Source organism: Eptesicus fuscus, chromosome 10 (assembly GCF_027574615.1).
Source record: "Eptesicus fuscus isolate TK198812 chromosome 10, DD_ASM_mEF_20220401, whole genome shotgun sequence".
Classification (NCBI taxonomy): Eukaryota; Metazoa; Chordata; class Mammalia; order Chiroptera; family Vespertilionidae; genus Eptesicus; species Eptesicus fuscus.
The window spans coordinates 34,907,022-34,929,603 of record NC_072482.1 but is presented as its reverse complement, the minus strand read 5'-3'; the positions used below and the strand labels follow the sequence as shown (position 1 = coordinate 34,929,603).

The following is a 22,582-nucleotide window of genomic DNA, read 5'->3' as shown; positions in this document are numbered from 1 at the left end:
ACCCGGTTCCCACCTCACCCTCTGCCCTTATCCCACCCCTCACTGTCCTCATCCATAGGTGTACGATTTTTGTCCAGTCTCTTCCCGCATCCCCCATACCCCTTTCCCCCACAAGAATTGTCAGTCCACTCCCTTTCTATGCCCCTGATTCTATTTATATTCACCAGTTTATTCTGTTCATCAGATTTTTCATTCACTTGATTTTTAGATTCACTTGTTGATAGATATGTATTTGTTGTTCATAATTTTTATCTTTACCTTTTTCTTCTTCTTCCTCTTCTTAAAGAATACCTTTCAGCATTTCATATAATACTGGTTTGGCGGTGATGAACTCCTTTAGCTTTTTCTTCTCTGTGAAGCTCTTTATCTGACCTTCAATTCTGAATAATAGCTTTGCTGGGTAGAGTAATCTTGGTTGTAGGTTCTTACTATTCATCACTTTCAATATTTCTTGCCACTCCCATCTGGCCTGCATAGTTTCTATTGAGAAATCAGCTGACAATCGTATGGGTACTCCCTTGTAGGTAACTAACTTTTTTTCTCTTGCTGCTTTTCTCTTGCTCCCTTGTAGGTAACTTTTTTTTTCTCTTGCTGCTTTTAAGATTCTCTCTTTGTCTTTTGCTCTTGGCATTTTAATTATGATTTGTCTTGGTGTGGTCCTCTTTGGATTCCTTTTGTTCAGGGTTCTCTGCGCTTCCTGGACTTCTTAAGTCTATTTCTTTCACCAGGTGGGGGAAGTTTTCGGTCATTATTTCTTCAAAAAGGTTTTCGTTATCTTGCTCTCTCTCTTCTTCTGGCACCCCCATAATTTGATGTTGGTACGCTTGAAGTTGTCCCAGAGGCTCCTTACACTATCTTCATATTTTTGGATTCTTTTTTCTTTTTTGCTCTTCTGGTTGGGTGTTTTTTGCTTCTTTGTATTTCAAATCTTTGACTTGATTCTTGTGATCCTCTAGTCTACTGTTGGATCTCTGTATATTATTTTTTATTTCATTCAGTGTATGCTTAATTTCTAGTTGGTCCTTTTTCATATCCTCGAGGGTCTCACTAAATTTATCGGCCTTTTCTAGAAAATTCTGGAAAAACCTTATAACCGTGGTTTTGAACTCTATATCCAGTTGTTTGCTTTCCTCCATTTCTTTCATTTGTGACCGGTTTCTTTGTCTCCGCATTTTGGCTGCTTCCCTGAGTTGATAGAGTGGCTTTGTGTGCTAGGTGCCCTATAGGGCCCAGTGGCTCAGCCTCCCCAGTTACCTGAGGTGGACACTCTTGGTTCACCCCTTTGTGGGCTATGTGCACAGTCTTGTTGTAGTTAGCCTTGATTGTTGTTGGTATCACTGGGAGGAATTGACCTCCAGGCCAGTTGGCTGTGAGGATCAGCTGTGTCTATGATGGGAGAACTTCTGTGCTGGAGACACCCTTATGGGGTAAGACTTGCTTCAGTGGGGCTTTGGTGCTCACTGAGTCTGCCCCCTGAGTGTGTTCCTTATGGATCTGAGGAGTTGTAATCTGGATGGTCCTACTCTGACCCCTGGGTACACTGGCTCTTGGATCTCCAAGGAGGTGCTAATTTAGCCTCTGCCTGAAGCCACCCAGCAGGAGCTACGGAGAGATCTGCAGATTCCTCTTCTTTGTTTGGGGTTTGGCGGTGCCCAGGTGAGGCCCAGCTATGAAGCAATGCCAGCTGTTGTGGGGCCTTGGGCCTTCTTTTGGATGTTCTGGGTCTCTCTGACTCAGCTGCAGTTTGCTAGGTAAGTTTAGATTTCAAAGGACCAGGCCATTCATATGCAAAAGCCTCTGCGCACAGCTTGGATAGGGCGGAGTCTCAGGGTGGAGCAAACAGCAATGGCTTCCTGTCAGCCCTGCCCTAAGAGGCCCTCAGGTCTCAGTGTCCCTCGATAATTGCTGCAAGCACCACTGAGAGAAAGCCACCCTCTAGTTCCACCTGCTGCCAGACAGTCCAGTTTATCCCCGTAAGAGTCTGGGTCCCCAGAGTCTCGCTCGGAACTGGAATTCAGAGCAGTCGGGAGCTTGTGTCTCCCTCCTGATTGAAAAAGCCAGCTGCGTACTCAGTTGCCAGCCCTCTCCATGCACTCGTGCGCCTCCATACCTCTGCACATTACTTCCTCAGCTCCCGAGTCTCAGTGTGTTTTTCTCTTCCCTTCTAGTTGTAGAATTTCCACTTAGCCAGCCTTCCTGTGGTTCTGGATGATGTCCATTTTGCCTTTTAGTTGTAGTTTTGAATTTGTTGTGCGAGGCAGCAAGTTCAGGTGTTTACCTATGCCGCTATCTTGGTTTCTCCTCTAAACCAAGTTCTTTTTGGGAGTCTGATGGTGAAACAAGATGGAAACTACCATTATAGATATTTTCAGTATGTAATTACATCTTTTCCCAGTCTCCAAACTAAGCTTCCTAGAGTTGAGATATAGATTTATTTTTTAATCTAAATATCTGTCCAGAGACTCTAATGACTATATTATTGTATAAGGATGGCATTAAATTAATCATATTAAATTAATTGATATTATTAGGTGACTACGAACCCCACTCCAATACCAAACACAAAGAATGAGGAAGGAAGTGAAGGGGGTTCATGATCAAGTCTCCTTCACCTTATTCATGTCAAATTCTTGTCACACAATAATGCCAACTCTAACCTACCCTCAGACAACCCACTTCTCACAACTAAACATGTTTACAGATGTGCTATAGACATGATTTAAGTTAAGATAAAAACAACACTTATAATAGATGGGCATTTTAATTTTTTATTGATAAACCATGATTTTTATTGAATACATAATAGAGTACAATTAACAATAACATAACATTTAAAATTTAAACTTTCAGAATTACCTTGATCAATATATAAAGCTTTAGTTTCTGGGAAAATAATGCTTCATTTCAACAGTATTTGACACATATGCAAAACAGCTTATCAAAATAGGAGATTTATGAGCAAAATTTTATAAACCTTCCTGTGTTCATAAGAAATTGACTCTACCACATCAACTGCAACCTCCTAAAAATCCAAAACATAAAGGCTTGAGGGACCAGGATAGAGCCATATTTTATTGAAGCTATTAAAGATAAATCTCAAAGAAGAGTGGTAAATTGTGGCCTCATGACAACATGAGATAGAATTCTTCTTAAATATGTGGCTACATATATCAATATCATCCTTATTCCAGAGACACACACACACACACACACGTGTGTCAGTATCCCTTGAAGTGAGAAACTCAGAAACCATCCAGAAAATATCTATTTTCCTGTGTTAGAATAATAATGGCAGTCAAAATGACAACATTCTAAGGAATGATGCAATGTGGCCCTGTCTTTGGATGAGGCACACGAAAACAAAACTCATTGGCTAGAAATAATTTTGAAACAAGCCTACTCCCACTGATATGTACTTAATAAAAAATGTATAGTTAATATTTAGTTTCCTGAAGTAAAACAACAGACCTCTATTCAAAGTAGTGGTAAAAATAATTGCAGCTCCAATTACTCCCAATGTAACTTAAGATACTTAATATTAACATAAATATCATTCGAATAGAAGACAGAAAAATTTTAAGTTCCTACAAGTATTATGCTTTATTATAAGTTGAAAACAAAGGAAAATGAAGAACGTGCTCTTCTGTTTAACAGAAGCCTCTATGGAGAGTATAAAAGGTTCTGAAGCTTATCCAAGAGTGAATCCACTTACTGTAAGTGTCTCAGATTCACAATGTGCAAGAAAATAATGCACCCAAGAATAAATATACAATGGCACTTGGACCCATAGTAGCCACTTGGCAAGCTCAAAATATTATTGTCCTTACGTTAAGAAACCTTGTCAAGGAAGTATTTACAACATATTTTTATAGAAATCAGTATTAAAACTTCAATAACTCAAATTATAAAAAGTAAGGCTGTTACAAATAACTCCAGATTATATACCAACAGGTTAATAAGATGGCTTCTTTTTTAAATGGCCCAAAGAAATCATAGCTTCAATTTTTTAAAAAATGTCATAGGACAGCCAAAAATGTTTAATGAAATAAATGAATTATATCAAAATAAAAATAAATGGTGTTATATTGCCAGACTATTTATAACTATACTTAACATAAACAGAAATTAGGAATAAACATAACTTTAAAAAAAATAACTATATCCAGGTTCAAAAGAATGGGAGCAGTGAGAATTATGCTATCTACAATTCTGAAAATTTCCACATGTAGGATATGGTATTGCATATAGAAGTAACAAACTGTTAGGTGATAGATATATATATGGATTTTATATTAGCACAATTCTCCTTGAATTTTACTATAATCAACATACTAAAACAAAGATATTATTGTTAGGACATATGGAAAACAAAGTACAATAGGTAGTAAGATGGTGAAAACAAATATAAAAGCATTGTTCTGTTCTTGAATTGTTTCGCTACTAGTTTTCCCAACATTCAGTCTCTGTTGAGGAACCATTGTCACTCAAAACTGGAAGTGAGGAATGCTGGTGTTACTTAATAAGGCTCCCAGTTGATGGAAAAAGGAGGGGGGGGGGGGCTTTAAATTAGTTCCTATCAGTATATGAAATTGATGGCATTCTAAATGGAATTTAAGTCAGCATAAGCAAACTTACAGGTAAAGTGAGTTTTTAAAATTACACATTGCATGTGAAGAAAATGGTCTATACCATTAATTTTCACTACTATGTGTCCTCCTTTCTCCTTATTTCTGTGGCTTTTTAATCACTTTTCATGCAAACCCATGGCCTGTAGCAGGCAAGTCCTCTGAGACATGAAGGAGGAAGTCCTAATTTTTAAATGAGGAAATATGGTCTAAAAAATATTCAAAGCCTGGCCCCATGGCCTTTTGATCCTATGCATCAAAAGGTTGCAGGTTATGGAAGGCAATGGATCATTGTTTCTCTCACACCTCTACCTCTCTCTCTCTCTTTCTCTCTCTCTCTCTCTCTCTCCCCCCCCCCCCCCTCACCCCATCCCTCCCCCTCCTTTCTTCCCTCCCTTCCTTTCTCCCTTCCTCTCTAGAATCAATGAAAAATATCCTTGGGTGAGGATAAAATAAAAAAAAGATTCAAGCTATCTTCCACTGGCCTGTCCATTCTAGGGTTTTCTAATATATTACACTCAAAGTTAAGTATAAATTGTTCACCAAAGAATATAAGGTATTGATGGTCAGCAGGGCAGGGTAGGAGGTACCTTTGTCAACCCCCCCACCCCATCGCCAGCTTCATTACACCATACAGGAGGCCCACACATGTGACATCCAATCCTATATAATAAAAGGCTAATATGCAAATTGTCCCCTCAACCGGGAGTTCCTGACCAGGAGTTTGACCAGGGGGCGGGGCTGGCTGGCCAACTGCCTGCAGCCCCTTCCCCTGGCCGGCCCAGCCAATGGCCCTATCGGGGTGGGCTGGCCGGACCCATCCGTGCACGAATTCATGCACCAGGCCTCTAGTTACATATAACAATGATATTCTAGATCAGAGTGTTCAAAGGTGTGACAGAACTTTTCCCCACTTGGAAACAAACACAGGAAAATTATTTGTTTGCTATTTAACTGCTCTGTCTCCATAGACCTCTCAAACTTTAAAGCACTAAATGCTGGTGATTTCTACTTTGGTATCCAAAATATCCATAAGCAATAATACATGAACATGCACTCGACTACACTTCCTTAAAATTCACAAAAAAATAAAATTTTCTTTAAAATTCCTTTTAAAGGATATATTTGCATACTTTACTTTTGACAGATTTATTTTTAAACAGTTGAAAATACTGTAATGCAGACTCTCTGGAGCCCATGGCAATTATTTTTCCCAGGTCCGCTTGAGAGATATGCCATGGACTTAAGGAGTAATATTAAAACATTTCTTAGACTTAGTAAAAGTTCTTTCATTTGTTTTTTTATATAGCTAATATATTTTAATATATTTAGAAGGGGAAGTAGAAAGAAAGAAGGGAAGGGAAGTAAGACAGAGGGAGGAGAGAAAAGAGAAAAAACAGGAAAGGAATTCTTTAAAGATTTCACCCAGATAAATGAATATTATGACCCAGGTGCTCAAAATTCAAGAAACTTCTTAATGATTCGCAGCAAGCATCAGATGTCCCCAGACAGCCGGCAGTCTGGCGCTCAGACGCTGGAGCCTAGAAGCACTTTGGCAGGTCCCCGGCAATGCCCTACATACTTCACTTCAGCCATCACACCACAACTCTGGTCCCTGGCAAACCTCAGCTGCTTTCGCAGACCAGAGCCGTCACTCAGCCGTGACTTACCGAAGATTTTGTCATAGCCCTGGCTTATCACGCCCTATTGCTAACAAAGCTTGTGCCTCCTGGTCTAGGACCTTCTAGTCTAAGACACATAAGGCAAGTATTGCAACGCGCTCCAACCCTCCCCCTGAAGGAGAACAGCACACCTAGGACCCCTTCGGGCAGCTTTCTGTACACACCTCAACCACTGCCCCCACCAGCAAAGCACAGGAAAACACGTTCCCTTTCCCATTCTTCTCTCCAGAAGACAAACAGAGGAAGAGTAAAGGTATGTGGTATATGGTTACATTTGGAGTGGAAAAACAACATTTTTATAAAAAAAAAAAATTCACCATCTACATTGGAAAAAGAGGGATGTGATATGCAATGACAAAGGTGGTACAGAGACCATGGCGGTGGGGTGGGCTGGGAGCAGTGTTAAGGTGGGTGTGGGAAGGGAACAGAACAAGCTCCTCCTCCTGGTTGTTTTCTCCCAGTTCTCGGGAAATTCGTCTTTAATACTAAAAAATAATATGAATGAAGCTACTTTGAAATGGAGTCAGAGCTGCCATCCCAAAGGAGCTGCCTCGCAAGTCTGATGCCTCACACCTTTGGAATGTTAAAAACAGGGCAAAATAACCTAAAGCGGCATTGTGTCTGCAAGGATAGCAAGGAAGCAGCTATTGTGACTACCACACTGATGGCTACGGAACTGAAAATTAAAAACATGGTTCAGAATTAAACATCGCTAGGTTAGCTTATCTGCACCCACAGAAGCATCTTCCTTCTAATGATGTCACTGCTTGCCTTCCCTTTCTCATACATTCCCCTTGTCTTTGCCTCCTAACCCAAACACTGTCTGGGCTTCTGCCTGAATCAGTGCTTTCCGAGTGACTATTCCTTTTTATCTCAAATAAATGCTGATGCCTCTAGCTTTGGCCTTTTATTTTTAGGTTATCAATACTGAAGGAAAGACGGATGTTTAACAAGTCTGAAGAACCTCATTTCCTCTGGAAAATGAAAAGAAGAATGGATCTAAAATAACACATTTATTCTGGAGAAAACAACACCTCCTCCAAAATCCTAAAATATTTTAAAGAAGGGAAAAATAAAGATATACAGCTGCAATCATTCTACATTTTGTTGCACACGGAAGTCAGGTGAAGAAACCTATGCAGCCATACATACTAAGACCTGCTGTACAGCATCCCCCTCAACCCCGCAAAAAGAAAGAAAAAAATTGTTTTTCAAAATAGAAGCAACATTGGATTATGAAAATAAGACAATCACATGTGACTCTGGAAATGGGTTCCACGGAGCCCTTAAAAGGTAAGTCACAGTCCACGCTGCAAAGAGAACAGGAGCACGAAACAGGAAACAAAAACAACTGGAGAGCGATGGAGGGAGGCCGGCGCGCCACTCGTGCAGTGGCAGCCCCCAGCTTTCCCACAGAGGTCACAGGAGGACAGCTTCGCTTTGGAGTTGTAACTTCTCACCGCGCGTCTCCCTGTTCAAAGAGGAGGACATCGGTTTACACGTCTCCCTTGTTTAGAAACGTTTACTTTGCCAAAACTTAAAAGCATTTCAATACGCTTTCCTGAGTTTTCCATTCTCCATATAATTCTATTTTTCTTTACAAGAAACAACTGAAATGCTCCAGAGGGGCCCACACTGCTAACCAAATCCAAGTGGGAAACAGTGCTTTCGGTCCAATCTGTGCACCACCAGCAGTTGCCGGCCTGGACAGAGAAGATGGGCTGCAGCTGCCTGCTTCAGGGCACGCACCCCGGAGCCTTGTGGAACGGAAAAGACTTTCAATTGAGGGTTGTTTCACCTCCTCCAGAGTTTCTTTTAGGGCAATATTGTCTATGCATTTGAGTAAAGTTCTGATCATGAGAACTACTGAAAAGAGATATTTATGCTGTATGTTAACTATAATTGAAAAATAAATTAATTTTTTAAAAACAGAAACAAGGTATTTACCAAGGGCTCTATTTAAAATTACAAAAATATGAAGAAAACTCCACTTATGCAATGCCTTGTTTCAATGCTTTAAAACGGTGATTTTCCAACTGGGGTGCCGCAAGAATTTTTAAAACATGTAATACCTCTCTATTGAGTCAGGGGCACTGGCCTCCTTTCCCTTACATTGCCAAATAAAACAGGACAACAGTCAATATACCCATAGCTGTCCAATGTGAATGAATCAAAATTATACCTATTTTTTGTCAGATCAGCAAAAAATGTTATTTGGGGGAGTGCTGCAGAATTTTAGTAATTAGTTTATGTGTGCCATGAGATGAAAAGAAATGAAAATTGCTGCTTTAAAACATTGAAAGCATAATCGCTAAAAAGTACTCAGCTTTGGTAAATTTTATAGGATAAGCTAGTATGAAACAAACTATATAAAGCACTTATAACACTCTAATGAACTCATTATAAAACAAACTAGAGGCCTGGTGCACAAAATTCATGCATGGTGGGGATGGGGGGTGTCTCTCAGGCCAGCCTGCACCCTCTCCAATTTGGGACCCCTCGAGGGATGTCCGACAGTCGGACATCCCTCTCACAATCCAGGACTGCTGGTTCCCAACTGCTCGCCTGCCTGCCTTCCTGATTGCCCCTAACCGCTTCTGCCTGCCATCCTGATCACCCCCTAACCACTCCCCTGCCAGCCTGATTGATGCCTAACTGCTCCCCTGCCAGCGTGTTTGCCCCTAACTGCCCTCCCCTTCAGGCCTGGCCACCCCTAACTGCCCTTCCCTGCAGGCCTGGTCCCCCCCAACTGCACTCCCCTGCAGGCCTGGATCCCCCACAACTGCCCTTCCTTGCAGGCCCGGTCACCCCCAACTTCCCTCTTCTGCCGGCCTGGTCACCCCTAACTGCCCTCCCCTGCAGGCTTGATTGCCCCCAACTGCCCTCCCTTGCAGACCTGGTCCCTCCCAACTGCCCTCCCCTGCTGGCCATCTTGTGGTGGCCATCTTGTGTCCACATGGGGGCAGCCATCTTTGACCAAATGGGGTAAGCCATCTTGTGTGTTGGAGTGATGGTCAATTTGCATATTACTCTTTTATTAGATAGGATTACTTTAATTTTTACAATTTTCAAAAATATTCTATATTCAAATTTCTTCCTGGCTATTTATTTTTTTTAATGTTATAAATATGTTTTCCAACTTTAGGATTTTCAAAAATGAGATGGTAGGCTTTTAAAACTCTGATCTTTCCCAAATGTTTGTTTAAAAATGTGCCCCTCATAAATAAGTTGTTTTACACACACAAAAATAAATTTACATAGACTGAACCTCTTTTGTTTCTTAAAGGTTGAAAATGTTCTCCACACACCTAAGAAATATCAATTGGAAAATTTTGCAGCAAGGTTAAATAACAAAGTTGGATAACTAGGTACTATCCTTGAGTCTCCACAGCATATCCCATCCTTCTGGCAGAAAAAAAGGTATAACATCAGTGGTTCCCCAAAATGTCCCACAAGGACCTTGTAAATGATCAGTTGTCTTCATTTAAATGAAAAGCTTACCTCCTGTTCCCCTACCTCCTACACTTCCCCTAACAATACCCCCCACCACAAAACCAATTCAGTTGGTGACCACTTTGAATAAATGAACTAATGAGTGAGTGAATGAATTGAAGGGATGGATGGGTGGATGCCTAGCTTAACTCCTAAAGTAACAGGAACTCAGAACTCACTTACTTGGTTCATAGTAATCCACTATGGACACAGAAGCATCTTGTGTACTTGAAACTTTAAAGTTCCTCACAGCAGGGATATCAACACAGAACTGGCTTTCATTCACCTTGAAAAACACAAAAGACTTTTAAGAAAATGGCAGACTATGTGTTCATGAAAAAGTAAAAGATTTTTCTTTTTCTTATCATTTTAGGAAACAGATACAGAAACTAACCTGCAGGGAGCACTTCTACATGCCCTGTACTCTGGTAAGCACTTTATATAAATTATCTCATTTAGTCATAAACTACCCTTACAGGACAGGCATTGATCTTACTTCCATTTTGCTGAGAGGGATAGATACTGAGTGGTCAAGCAGCAATCCCAAGGCCAAATGCTCTGAGGCCCTGGTGCCTCACCCAGACCCCCTGCCTCAGGCAGTGCACCCACAGCAGTTCCTGCTCAGAGCTCACAGCAGCCCCTTATCTGGAGAAAGGCCCTCAGCTCACAGGAGCCACTTCTCCCAGTGAGTGAGGTGACCCTGGGGTGGACGGGTACAGCGGGTAGGCGGGAGCACCCCACAGCCAATGACTGATATGAAGTACAAAAGGCCAGCCTCCTTGCTTCTAAGAGGGACAGCTTATGCCAATTTGGCAAACAAAACTGGTTAAGGAATCCAAAATTGATAAATGCCTTCAAACATTCCATCATATACCAATTAGCAGTAAATAAAAATTCAAATAAATCTGTCAAAACATAATGGACACTCAAATTAAGATAACTGTTTACAAGAACATCTCAGGTATAGGACAAACTTCAAAATCAATTATGTTATTAAATAAAAACCTTAAGTCTGTTCTTCAAGTTCTAAATCAGGTCTGTGGCTTTCAAGCAGTTATTTAGTATATGAAAATTCCTGAACAGCAACAGAATCCTAGAGACTCCAAATTAATTTTAACAGGTTTTTAACCATAGTGACTTTTGAAGTCTTAAAACAATGAGAACATTCAAGAACTAGCTTTTAAAAAGTAGATATATTGTTAAAGCAATATATTTCTGATTCATATTTGGCAAAACTGGAATAAGAAACATACATATTCCCCCCATGTAACATGAAATCCTAAAAACACTTAGAACTCAATTTCAATTCAACCTATGAATTTCATATAGATGTTAGAAGAAAAGAATAAACTTACAGACCAGCGGTTTTGAGACATAAGTAGAGTCTTGTATTCTTCACTTACCTTATTCTCACATATTTTATGCACCTTATTCTTGGATCAATAATTTTCATACAGCAATGGGAAGTATGTATGAAAATTATGTAATAATTATATGTAAAGATCAAACCTCTGAAAATATTCTTCTATTATGTAAGCACCTGACATCAATGCAGGAATATTAAACCCATTTGGGATTTATTAAAAGCTTCATAAAAGCATTTTAAAACATGTAATTAAAGCTTTCATCATCAGCATTTAAACAAATATGTTTAGCAATTCCCTGAGGCGGGAGAGGGATTCTCAAAGTGAGATCTGGACTTAATTTTTAAAATTCTAATGTGGCAGTTTCTATATATTTATTTTACATCTGGCATGAAATAATGATTTGGTTATCAATACTTTCATCGGGGTCATCATTAATAGCAATTCTATTTAATTAAACGAATTCTATAATGATGTCTTTTTAATGAGAACAAATATAAGGTTGCTGTGTTAAAGTCACTCAGGGACACAAAACGCTGAAATAACAACTTAAAGAAAACATGCGTAAAGTAAGGGAGACTTTGAACACAAGAGACAGAGGCTCTGTCAATGGTCACCATTATGAAAGAGGTTTCACTGCTTACAGAATCCAAGTACAGGTTGAGTTTCCCATGATCGCACTCCACTTTCTTCACCGTCTCGCTCAGAGGAATTGCGTCTGAAGGCACAGTGAAACCGCTGAGCAGGTTCACTTCCATGAGGGCCATGCCACTTCTTTCTGGGCCCGAAAACCTACATCGAAAGGAAAGGATGGAAGAAAAACCGAAAGCTGCTGGCTAACAATCTTCATAGAAAAGTTAAAACTGCCAAGTGTCATTTCAAACATTACTATCTCGTTCCAATGAAAATCACTGCAGAAAACTGTGAAACAGGTAATCCTTTCCTTCCAGGTGTGAAATCCTTATCCACTTTCAACCACAGGAGGCGTAATGGTAGAAACGTGTTCACTTCGCCGACAGTGCGAAATGCCTGCCATGTAACGGGCCTGGGTAGGGTATGACAGGTACAACCTAGGTGCCCGTTCAGCAGGCAACTCTGTTTTCGAGCGGGGACTCCAAACTGAACTGCAGTGTTCATTTTCTCCAAAGCCGACAGCCCGAAAGGTTCCCGCAGGAAGCCAGGACTGACAGAGGCAGCGTTCACGGCCACTTCGCAGCAGAGCTGGGCCAAGTCTCTAGCAACCTTGCCTTCGTCTGGTTTTACGTCCTTCCCTTTGTTCTCCCGCATACTTGGAGCACATTCTGTGTTTTCTTTGGCCACCTGGAGACAGGGACAAGCCTCGGAAAGCTTTATCACCCCGCCTCGTTCCCTCACACTGCTGTGCACAATGTCAGCATCAAAGCACCTGGGCACCAACAACATTTTGTCTCCTTTAAAGTAAATATTGTTCTAAAATAAAGAGCTGGCAAGAACTTTCTGTTTGGAGCAGAAGGAGCCCAGCGTGGTTACGGGAAGGAGCGTGTCTCCAGCATGAAAGGATCATAGCATCGTTAAGTGAGTTCCTGGTGTCCTTTCCCGCAGCAAACCCCAGCAGGGCTGGCAGAAAATCTTGCTTTTGAGAGCCACGAACCTATGACCGGTGGAAAAGCCATACAGTACAACTGCTGACTGCAGCTGGCTCAGCAATCCCAACTGTCAAGTCTCTTGATTCAAGAACTTTCTGCCTGGCTGGTGTGGCTCAGTGGTTGAGCAGTGGCCAATGAATCAGGAGGTTACTGGTTCAATTCCTGGTCAGGGCACATGCCCAGGTTGTGGGTTTGATCCCCAGTAGGGGGCGTGCAGGAGGCAGCCAGTCGATGATTCTCTCTCATCATTGGTGTTTCTATCTCTCTCTCCTTCTCCCTTCCTCTCTGAAATCAATAAACAATGCTTTTTTAAAGAAAATAAAAAATTTTTAAAAAGAACTTCCTAAAGGAGCTGCTCTCAAACTTGTGTGTTAGAATGAGCAGAAAGCTGAGGACCGCAGCTTCACAGACCCTGCTCCACTATACCTTTGAGTGGAGCCTTTTTTGCCTTATGATTTAACAAGATTCTCAGACACTTTGGATACAAACCAAATTTACAAATACCTTACACGTACTCCCAAAAGCCATAAGTGCCTAATTATCCACAGTGAAGACCTTCTAAATTGGAATATTTTCACTATCTTCATTGAACTTGACTGCTCTTATGAAATTTTGAGTTAAAAATATAACACTCACCCTAACTGGTTTGGTTCAGTGGACAGAGTGTCGGCCTTTGGATCAAAGGATCTCAGGTTTGATTCTGGCCAAGGTCATGTACCTTGGTTGCAGGCTCCTCCCTGGCCCAGACCCTGGTCAGGGCTCATGCAGGAGGCAACCAATCGATATGTTTTCTTTCACATCAATATTTCTCTCTGTCTTTCCCTCTCTCTTCCACTCTATCTAAACATCAATGAAAAAATATCCTCGGGTGAGGATTAACAAATAAAATTTTTTTTAAATAACACTGAACACTAAATATGAACCTGGAATAATTGCTTAACATAAAAATTACTACCAACAAGAAATAACCAATTTGAGTGTATTAAACGTGATTGGTTAATTTCCAGTTTTCATCAATTAGACCTGAGTTTTAGTAAATTTTTCCATGCAAAGTTCTTATGACACATTGAGAAATGCTTAAATATTATTAGCAGTTCACACATTTCTAGTTTGAAGTCTAAAATGTAATACATAACAAATCTTTGTTCAATGTAACTCCTTCTGTATTGATATAGTTAGATATACATAAATAATTAAATCTTCAAATCTTTTCTTTTTTAAAGAAGAAAGAGGAGGAGAGTTAAACAGATACCAACCTTGTGCATACATTCAAATTCAAATGATCGATATCATCTTCATTATCTTTTACAGCAACATCTAAGTCAAAGACTTCTTGACTTTGGGTTGATGTTTGTCTTATGGAAGACTCTGAATCTTCCACATTATAAAAAACATTTAGCTGCAAAAATAACAAATTAGCATTAATAACAAATTAGCAATAAATTATCATCATTATGTTTTCTAAATGTTAGGTAATGATTCTCAACTACATTCACAATCTCCAACCTAGAAAAAAATTAGTTTTACCAGCTAACCAAATCTCATTAGTAACAAACATTATTATGAAAGTTTATAAGCAATGATTTTTAAAGCTGAGAAAAGTTTGCATTCCAAAACAAGTGTCATAGACTATCATGAATGATAGTCATGGGTATTATTTTTTCCAAAGAATGTAAAACATTCCCTATTGGGAAAAAGTGAAACTATTGCCAACTTTCTCTCTTTATTATTATTATTTTTAATCCTCACTCAAGGATATTTTTTCCATTGAGTTTCAGAGAGTGAAAGGGGTCGGGGGAGGAGAGAGAAACATCTATTGCCAACTTTCTTGAGAGTGTCCACTAATTTCTAAACTCTACTGCCCAAGTGAAGTCATCTTTCACACACTGGAACCTTAGAAACTCTAAGATAAAGCAAAACTAAAACATCTAGGAGCCTTGGTGGGACAGAAACCTATTCAACTGCTCAGGATCCTTTTTTTATCATATATTTTTCAGAGATGATAAAATAAATAATGGTTTTCAAGTCAACTGGGTCTTTTTCAGCACATACATACTCTGCGTCCACCAATAATGTGAGGTGCTGTGTGGACACTGGGTAGTGTGAGAACCAGTGTTTTACTCAAATGAATCCTAAGATCAGAAGCTTGGGAAATTTTTCTAGGCCTGCCTCATGCCACGTTGTACTGGAATCTAAATGTTTTACCTCTTTCACATTTTTTGATCCAAGGTTCATAAGCCTTCCTTATTACTATGTAAGTTGTTTGTGTGTTTTTTTCTGATTATACTTAAGTCACACTCACACAGAGAATTAAACCTCTAGTACCCATTGTGGATGTATATGCTATTAAAAATCCTTTCTCTGAGCCTTTATCTTTTAAACCTAAGATTTCCAACTTTTCATTCTGCCACTCCCAGCTCAAATCCTTCATCCCCTTGATCATTCTTGTTTTCTCACCCTGGAAATTCTCCAACTCTTTCTTTACAACTAAAATTATAGAGTATTTTTGGAGCAGTTGAAGGAATGGTTTCATAACTTTGGAGAGACGATCTCTATTACTTGCATCATCCCTCTTCCAGTGGCATGCAATTGTCCTTTAAGAACCAATATCAGCTGAAACCGGTTTGGCTCAGTGGATTGAGCGTCAGCCTGCGGACTGAAAGGTCCCGGGTTCGATTCCGGTCAAGGGCATGTACCTTGGTTGTGGGCACATCCCCAGTGGGGGCTGTGCAGGAGGCAGCTGGTCGATGTATCTCTCTCACCGATGTTTCTAACTCTCTATCTCTCTCCCTTCCTCTCTGTAAAAAATCAATAAAATATATTTAAAAAAAAAAAGAACCAATATCATCAGGACACAAACAAGGACTATTAAATTTGTCCTCTGGGACATAAGTAATGCCATCTATAACTAAGTATTAGGGTTTACGTTTGGCCCACAATAAAGTTCAACTGCTCACTCAGAGAACTTCAAAAGATCTTGCAGCTTATTTCTAACAGCTTAGCCTTTTATTACTCAAAAGAAGTTAACATTTACTGTAAAACTGAGAGTCTTCTTTGCCATTCTTTTTCCAGGGCCCTTAGAAAAATATCAACTAGAGGAAATCTCAACATTTATTCCAGCATGACCTTCTTTTTTGCAATGTTTTTCTCCGTCATGAGCAGTGCCTATTGGTCCCTACCTTTTGTTTTCTGCATGTTGATAAAGACATAGGACTGATGAACATTCTGACCAGTAGGTGCCATATTTACCTCTGTGCCCTTCAAACCTCAAGTAAAAATCACTTGGCTTAAGGAATTTGTCTACATTTGGTTTATCGAGAAGGAGTTCCAACCAATTTGGTGACTTAAGTATACTTATGTAATTTTTCAATTGTATATAAAATATCCTGTGTATTTACTTTCAGATTTACTGTTTGCATTGAAAGATAGTTTAGGAATGAGAATTTTCACCTGGTCTTTGTTAGTAAAGACCAATATAAACTCTTCACTCTTTTTTCTGTCAATCTTTTTCATTGAATACCATTCCTTTTAACTGTGGTCATTTTTCCTTGATTTTTAAAAAACATTCACTTGTTCTGAGTATCAGAAAAGTTAATCTTAGAATTATTTGGAAGTTCCTAAATTATACCTGAGCCTCTGCCTTACTTAGCAAGTATATAGCAAGTGTATCTGCTCTCTTGTCTAGAACAACTGTCCTGGTGTTTTAAAAAGTCCATTTTCTCTATAATAGCTTTTTTTTTTTTTTTTTTTTTTTTTACTTTCTCAGTAAATCTTTCAGGGTTTGTTTGGTTTGTTTTTCCAATCAAGTACATAATCATTGTTGGTCCTATCACATATTATATTGGGTTTCTAATGAAATGATTTTTAGTTCCTATGATTTTTGTGTATTATTTAGCATAATAATTATTTCATCCTATATTTCATCCTGTATTTTTCATGTTTTTCATTTTATTCTAATCCCTACTGCATGATAAAAAGTAGATTTCTTTGGGTTTTCTTCCTGTACCAGAGCATTAACCATATCATGCTCTAGTACAAGACACATATCCTATCTTTGGGTCAATTACTTGTAATGCCATGTTGACCTTTATATTGTTTGATGAATATTAAGTTGTAAGTAAAATGCATATTTATTTATCAAGTCATAGCATTAAAATTCTGAGCTCTATTTTCATAAAACAATGTGTGAGTTTCCAACAATTCACAGGAATAGTGTTGGAGGATTTTCATCCTCACTTCAAGCTACATATAATAACCAAGAAATATTTATCCAATAGATTATCAATCCATAGAGTTTGTCTATTCTCCCATTAATAACATCTCTAATAGTGATTTATCTTGCATAAATCATATAAATAAATCATTAAGGATTCTATACATTGTCTAAATTAAATATTTAGCAGTGCCCCAAACCAAAGAATTGTTATAACAAGTCATATTTAACCAAACAAAACCAAATATTATCACATACCTGACAAATAGCAAATCCAAAGCCATTTGCGGAAATATTAACTTCAATTGGCTCTGTCACAGGAAGCTGAATAAAGGTGGGGGGAAAAGTGAATAAGGCTAATTTTCCATATCTAGGCCCTTCCAAGTAGCACAAGAGGTCAGTGTGATTCCTCATTAGGGATATGGCATGAGCAATCTGTGGAAAGCTCTAAGAACTTTACAGGGCCTCATGCATCAAAAGCTATGGGTCAACCATGATAGAGGTGAATTAGAGAAAGTAGCACCCACTCTTCACACACCCTCACCTCTGCCCTTTAGAAAAGCACATTAGCGCTAGGGGTAGCCTGCCCTTCTGTAGGGGCTGATGCATGAAAGACAAGAAACAAGCCAGCTCTCTCCGCTGACCTCCCTTAGTCAGTGCCTAATCCCTTGGTCATGCTGGAACCCAGTGACACATCATCATTGCCTATGACTAAGTTTATTCCTTCTTTTCCTTTGCCATAACCCCTCTTCCTCCGTTTCCAGCCTTGAAATTATTACTTTCATCCATTACCCTCAAGTTCCCACAAGGTTACCTAGGGGGATAAGGTTAGGGTCTAGCATAGGCCTTTTTTCCATTTCAAAGTAAGAATTCTATTACTGGTTTTATCAATTCTCTAATGAGGCCAGGTGGGGCAGCTGAAAAGAACATGGTCTTTGAAACCATGAGTTCAAGTTGTAACTCTACTGTTGTCAGTAACATGATCTTGAACAAGTTCTTAACCTCTCTCAGCCTCAGTTTTATCATGTGTACAATAGGGATAAAAGTAAGAAAATATCTGCTAGATGGAACTTACTTCTTAGTGTTGGTTTGAGAAATAAGTGCAGTTGCACATGTAAAGAAATTGAGCACAATTCCCGCAAAGAATAGTATCTCAATGGGTATTCATTCTGGTCCCAATATGTCCGTGTCCATGTTTTCTCCTTTTCAAAGTTCCCATCCCCTCCTCCCTTCCCCAGCTCAGCAAATTCAACCAAAGGAGTGTACTCCTTCCTCCCAGTCTCTACAGGGCTCTGGGAACAAGCTTTGTTGAAGTCAACAGAACAGAGATAAAACCATTTTCTACCCTAAGGAGTCACCTGCACAGAATTTTAAATAACCGCCCCTTGTCCACACCTCTGCCGTCTGGAGGATAAAGCGGTTCTGTGTGTCAATCTGAAACTTTACAGGACTTGGTGCACCAGACGCCATCACGGTCACTTGAATATGTGTCCCTTCTGTGTTCATCAGGGCAGCAAATTCAGACAGGGCCTTCAAGGCCACAATGGTGTCCTGTTGAGAAAAGAAAACCATGTGTGCATATAAGTATATATCAAGGTCTTCCAGGAGTAAACACAGTCATGTTTAGGACCCCCGCTATACAGTCATCCACCTTCCCTGAGAGCAGAAGTCTCCTTTATTCATCTTTGAATCTCCTTGAGAGGCTCAGGAAATACCGGCGGGACAGAACTCACCATCTACATTGTCAGTTACCACAGACGGAAAAATGGCTACTACAGATGGGGAACTAATTTATTCCCTATAAATATCGGAGGTGATGTTTATATCCATGATGAGAAAAAGTTAAAATGAGTAACTTAAACCTTTGGCTTAAGTTACTTAACTTTTAAACTGCTAAGTAATTTTATGAAGTCATGAAAAAAAAAAAGCAACTAAAGCTATGGATGGATAGATGGATAATAAATTAAAAACTGTCATGACTCACCTGGGTAGATGCAAAACCTCCCAAGCTGTTTCTTTGCCTGCTCAGCCACCTCATAATCGGGATTCCCTCAGCAACCTGATGCTGCAGGAAGTGTGAGAGCAGCGCATAGGCTGCGACTTCGATATCCAGGGAGCTGGGCTGCCAGGACTCAGAAAGTCCAGACACTGATGACACCCAGAACTGCATGTCTCCTGCAAGAGAAAAGTAATGCCAGAATGACCGATGACAGAAAAACTGCATTTTATACCATTCAATATCCTTACATGGGTCCAAGTTCTACTTGGCTAACATAAAATGATTTCTATTGCTTTATATGTGTATATGTATGCCAAACAAAACATGTATATTTAAACACACACATGCATGCACAGATATAAACATGTACTTATATGTCACTTTTTAAACGACTGACACATACATTTTCATTCTTTCCCTGTTGGTTATACGTGAGGATGTTTTGATGAAAATATTTTCCCAAAAGATATCCATATGTTTGGCTCTAGACTCAACAGCTATAAATAAATTTAAAAAAAAAAACATACTATATCCCAGAAAATAATGTACATAACTTTTCTGACCAGGCCATCACAAAAATATTTTAGAATACATTGGAAAGAACCCTGCCCTGGGAATCAGCCATTAACCAGCTCTATTATTCTGGGAAACCTCTCCTTCTTCATTATCTGAAAATTGGTGTTATAAGTTCAAAATCCAAGCCCCCAAGAAAAAAATGAGGGACCCTGGCCAACTCAATAATCTTCCTAGAGATATTCCCACTAGCCCCTGGAGGAGCATCCTATTTGGTGCCTTCCCCCTCAAATATTACTGTGTAGATGTTGATTACACTTGGGTGGAATATATAATAACTACCACCTAGCCAAGCAGAGAAGAAGAAATGTCAAGGACTGCTTCAGTCTCTGTGCAATAATCTTTATCCCCAGCACAATAATAGGTAATAAGGATTCAATCTATTAATGCTAATCCTATCTAATAAAGAGGGAATATGCTAATTGACCCTCATGCTGTCGCAAAGATGGCGGCACCCACAGCCAATACGGAGGGTATATGCTAATTGACTGTCCCACCCTCAAAGATGGCGGCACCCACAGCCAATAAGGAGGGAATATGCTAATTGACTGCAACGCTCTCAAAGATGGTGGCACCCATAGCCACAAGATGGCGGCGGCTGGCCAGTCCCCTCAGCCCCACTGGGGCGGCAGGCCTGGCCACTCCGCACGCCTGCCTCCAGAGTCCCCCAGTCCTCTTAGCCCCTCAGCCGCCCAGGGCCACCCGAGGCTCAGGTAATCAGGGCCAGCCGAGGCTTGCGCTGCTGGCAGTGGCAGCAGCAGAGGTGTGATGGGGTGTCGACTCCCACCCTTGAGGGCTCCCAGAGTGTGAGAGGGGGCAGGCCTGGCTGAGGGACCCCCCTCCAGGGCATGAATTGTCATGCACCAGGCCTCTAGTAATAATAATAATACAATATTTTTTACAGTCTCAGAAGTCTCAAAATACTTTCTACAGTTTTCCCTTCTTAAATTAACAGAGCTTTGAAACAGCTCTGTTTCAGTCCACTCATCCCCATATCTATACATTCACAAGCACATGTGCGCGCACGCACACACACACACACACACACACCCTGAATCCCTGACTGTAGAGGCCATTTGGGAAGTGACAACATCTGTAGGGTTTGCCCTGCTGTAGCCCCTAAATAGTCCCCATTCAAAAATATATATATCCTACCCATAATTCACTAACAACATTTTTTTGGTATTTGTGTTTTTATTAATTACTATTGTGGTTCCCGTTTTTAAACATGTACCATGCAGCAAGCACTGTGCATTATCTCATTTAATCTTCACAGCAACCCTTAAATTGGTGTCACTCCAATTTCACAGTTCATGAAACTGCAGCTCACAAAGGGGAGTGGCAGAGGCAGAATTTGAACCCAAATCTCTCATAAACCAAGGTCTTAAAAACCACTCAAGGCCATTACACCAGCAATGGTATCAGAGAACTACAAGGGTAACTGACATCTGGTAGAATATATCTAAAAGAAGAAAATACCCATGCCCCAAAATTCTCTGGAAAACTCTTGGGGAGAGTAGAAGCAACATGGCCATGTCATAATCCTGTGATCGCCTCTGTGCTTCATGCTTTATCCCATTTAGAAGATGTAAATGTAATCAACTTCATATCTGGCTTACAAAACTCTCTCACATAATTTATATATTTCCTAGTGCCCAACAGTCTAACAACTTCCAATGGGACCTGCGCATTACCCCCTTTTTTAAAAATATTTTTTTATTGTTGATAGTATTATAGATATCTCCCATCCTCCCCCTCCCTTTACTTCCCTCCACCTAGCCCCTGCCCACCCCACCCCACCCCCCAGGTCTTCACTACCCCACTACCCGTGTCCATGGGCTATGCATATACCTTCTTGTTCTGCTCTCTGAGTCAGGATATTCAAAGCTTCCTTGGCTTTAGGACTCCCCAGGAGGGACAGCGCATACGTTGTAAGAGCCAAAGTATAATTGTCTGAGAGTCCTCTGAGGAATTCAGACTCCAAAAAGTTGATAGACTTTTGCACATCCAGATTAGGCTTGAAAGAAAAAATACATATTTTACCATTCAAAAGAACCCCAAAAATATTTTCAAGCATTTATTCAAAAAATAATTTCAGCATTCACAAAACACCTCACTTTTGTCCTAGGCAATGGGAATCAACAATGATCGTTGACATTCATTGATTAGCCATGTGTTTAAACCATAACACTACTTTTCCATTTTTGGAAGCACCATGCCTTACAGGAAATAAAAAGTAGAACTTTTGCCAGGGTTTCTCCCATTAGATATCATGAATTCAGATGCAAGCATACAATATAGTTTTAGAAAGGTATTTCTCATATGTGATCTCAGGGGTTGAAGCTCTAAATTCAGGAGAAAGTTTCTCTTCTGCACGCCTAGACCTGGGCTAGGAAAATAGTAGGAGCTTAATATAGAGAATGGCTGGTTTTGATCATGTGAAATGCAGTCGGCATTAAGCAGTAAAGGCATCAATCATTGAGACAGCTCTGGAGCAAAATTAAGCTCATTAGCATAACTTTCCACGTACACTCATTCTCAACCAGACATCCATGCCCATTTAACACGCTTTTTAGAGTGTGGGTGTACTTTGTACTAAATGAGCAGACACTGTAATTGCTCCATAATATTTTAGAAATTAAAAAAAAAATCCTTCACAACCTAAATTTAATAAAATGCACTCCCAAATTCTGAAGAATTGTCTGTCCCCTAAGAAATTAACCTTTCCAACAATAAAATAGGACTTGACTTACCTTACCAACAGCAAGTACAACAACATTTATACTGGAAAACATTTTTAGAATTCTCCTAGTTATTCTAAGAAAGTGGGTCAATATTTTTATTTTCAGATTTTGGAATGTGGTCACAAATGCAAAGTAAAAGGATGCCCAAATTCATACTTCAAATGTGATATAAAATTACAAAACTCCCTAAGTTTCCAGACACATATTGGACCTGTCCAAACCTACCTCTCCTGTGATTCCCCACCCATCATTTATGAAGTCAAAG

The 22,582-nt window shown here is 39.9% G+C and overlaps 1 protein-coding gene across 4 annotated transcripts in view; it reads right to left on the bottom strand.

The window, feature by feature from the left end:
- Positions 1–7,305: 7,305 nt before the first annotated feature.
- CD109 (CD109 molecule) overlaps positions 7,306–22,582 on the bottom strand; it is a 114,721-nt gene continuing 99,444 nt past the window's right edge. For 2 of the 4 annotated variants that reach the window (XM_008139481.3, XM_054721653.1), the window contains 8 exons: positions 21,425–21,590; positions 18,986–19,176; positions 18,397–18,552; positions 17,260–17,325; positions 14,045–14,187; positions 11,808–11,955; positions 9,983–10,085; positions 7,306–7,778 (listed from right to left, as the gene is read on the bottom strand). In XM_008139481.3, the coding sequence (XP_008137703.2) occupies positions 7,606–7,778; positions 9,983–10,085; positions 11,808–11,955; positions 14,045–14,187; positions 17,260–17,325; positions 18,397–18,552; positions 18,986–19,176; positions 21,425–21,590 (1,146 nt within the window). In that variant the 3' untranslated portion in view covers positions 7,306–7,605. Of the gene's footprint in view, positions 7,779–9,982; positions 10,086–11,807; positions 11,956–14,044; positions 14,188–17,259; positions 17,326–18,359; positions 18,553–18,985; positions 19,177–21,424; positions 21,591–22,582 lie in introns of those variants that run through there. The other 2 variants (XM_054721654.1, XM_054721655.1) reach the window with 2 other exon arrangements.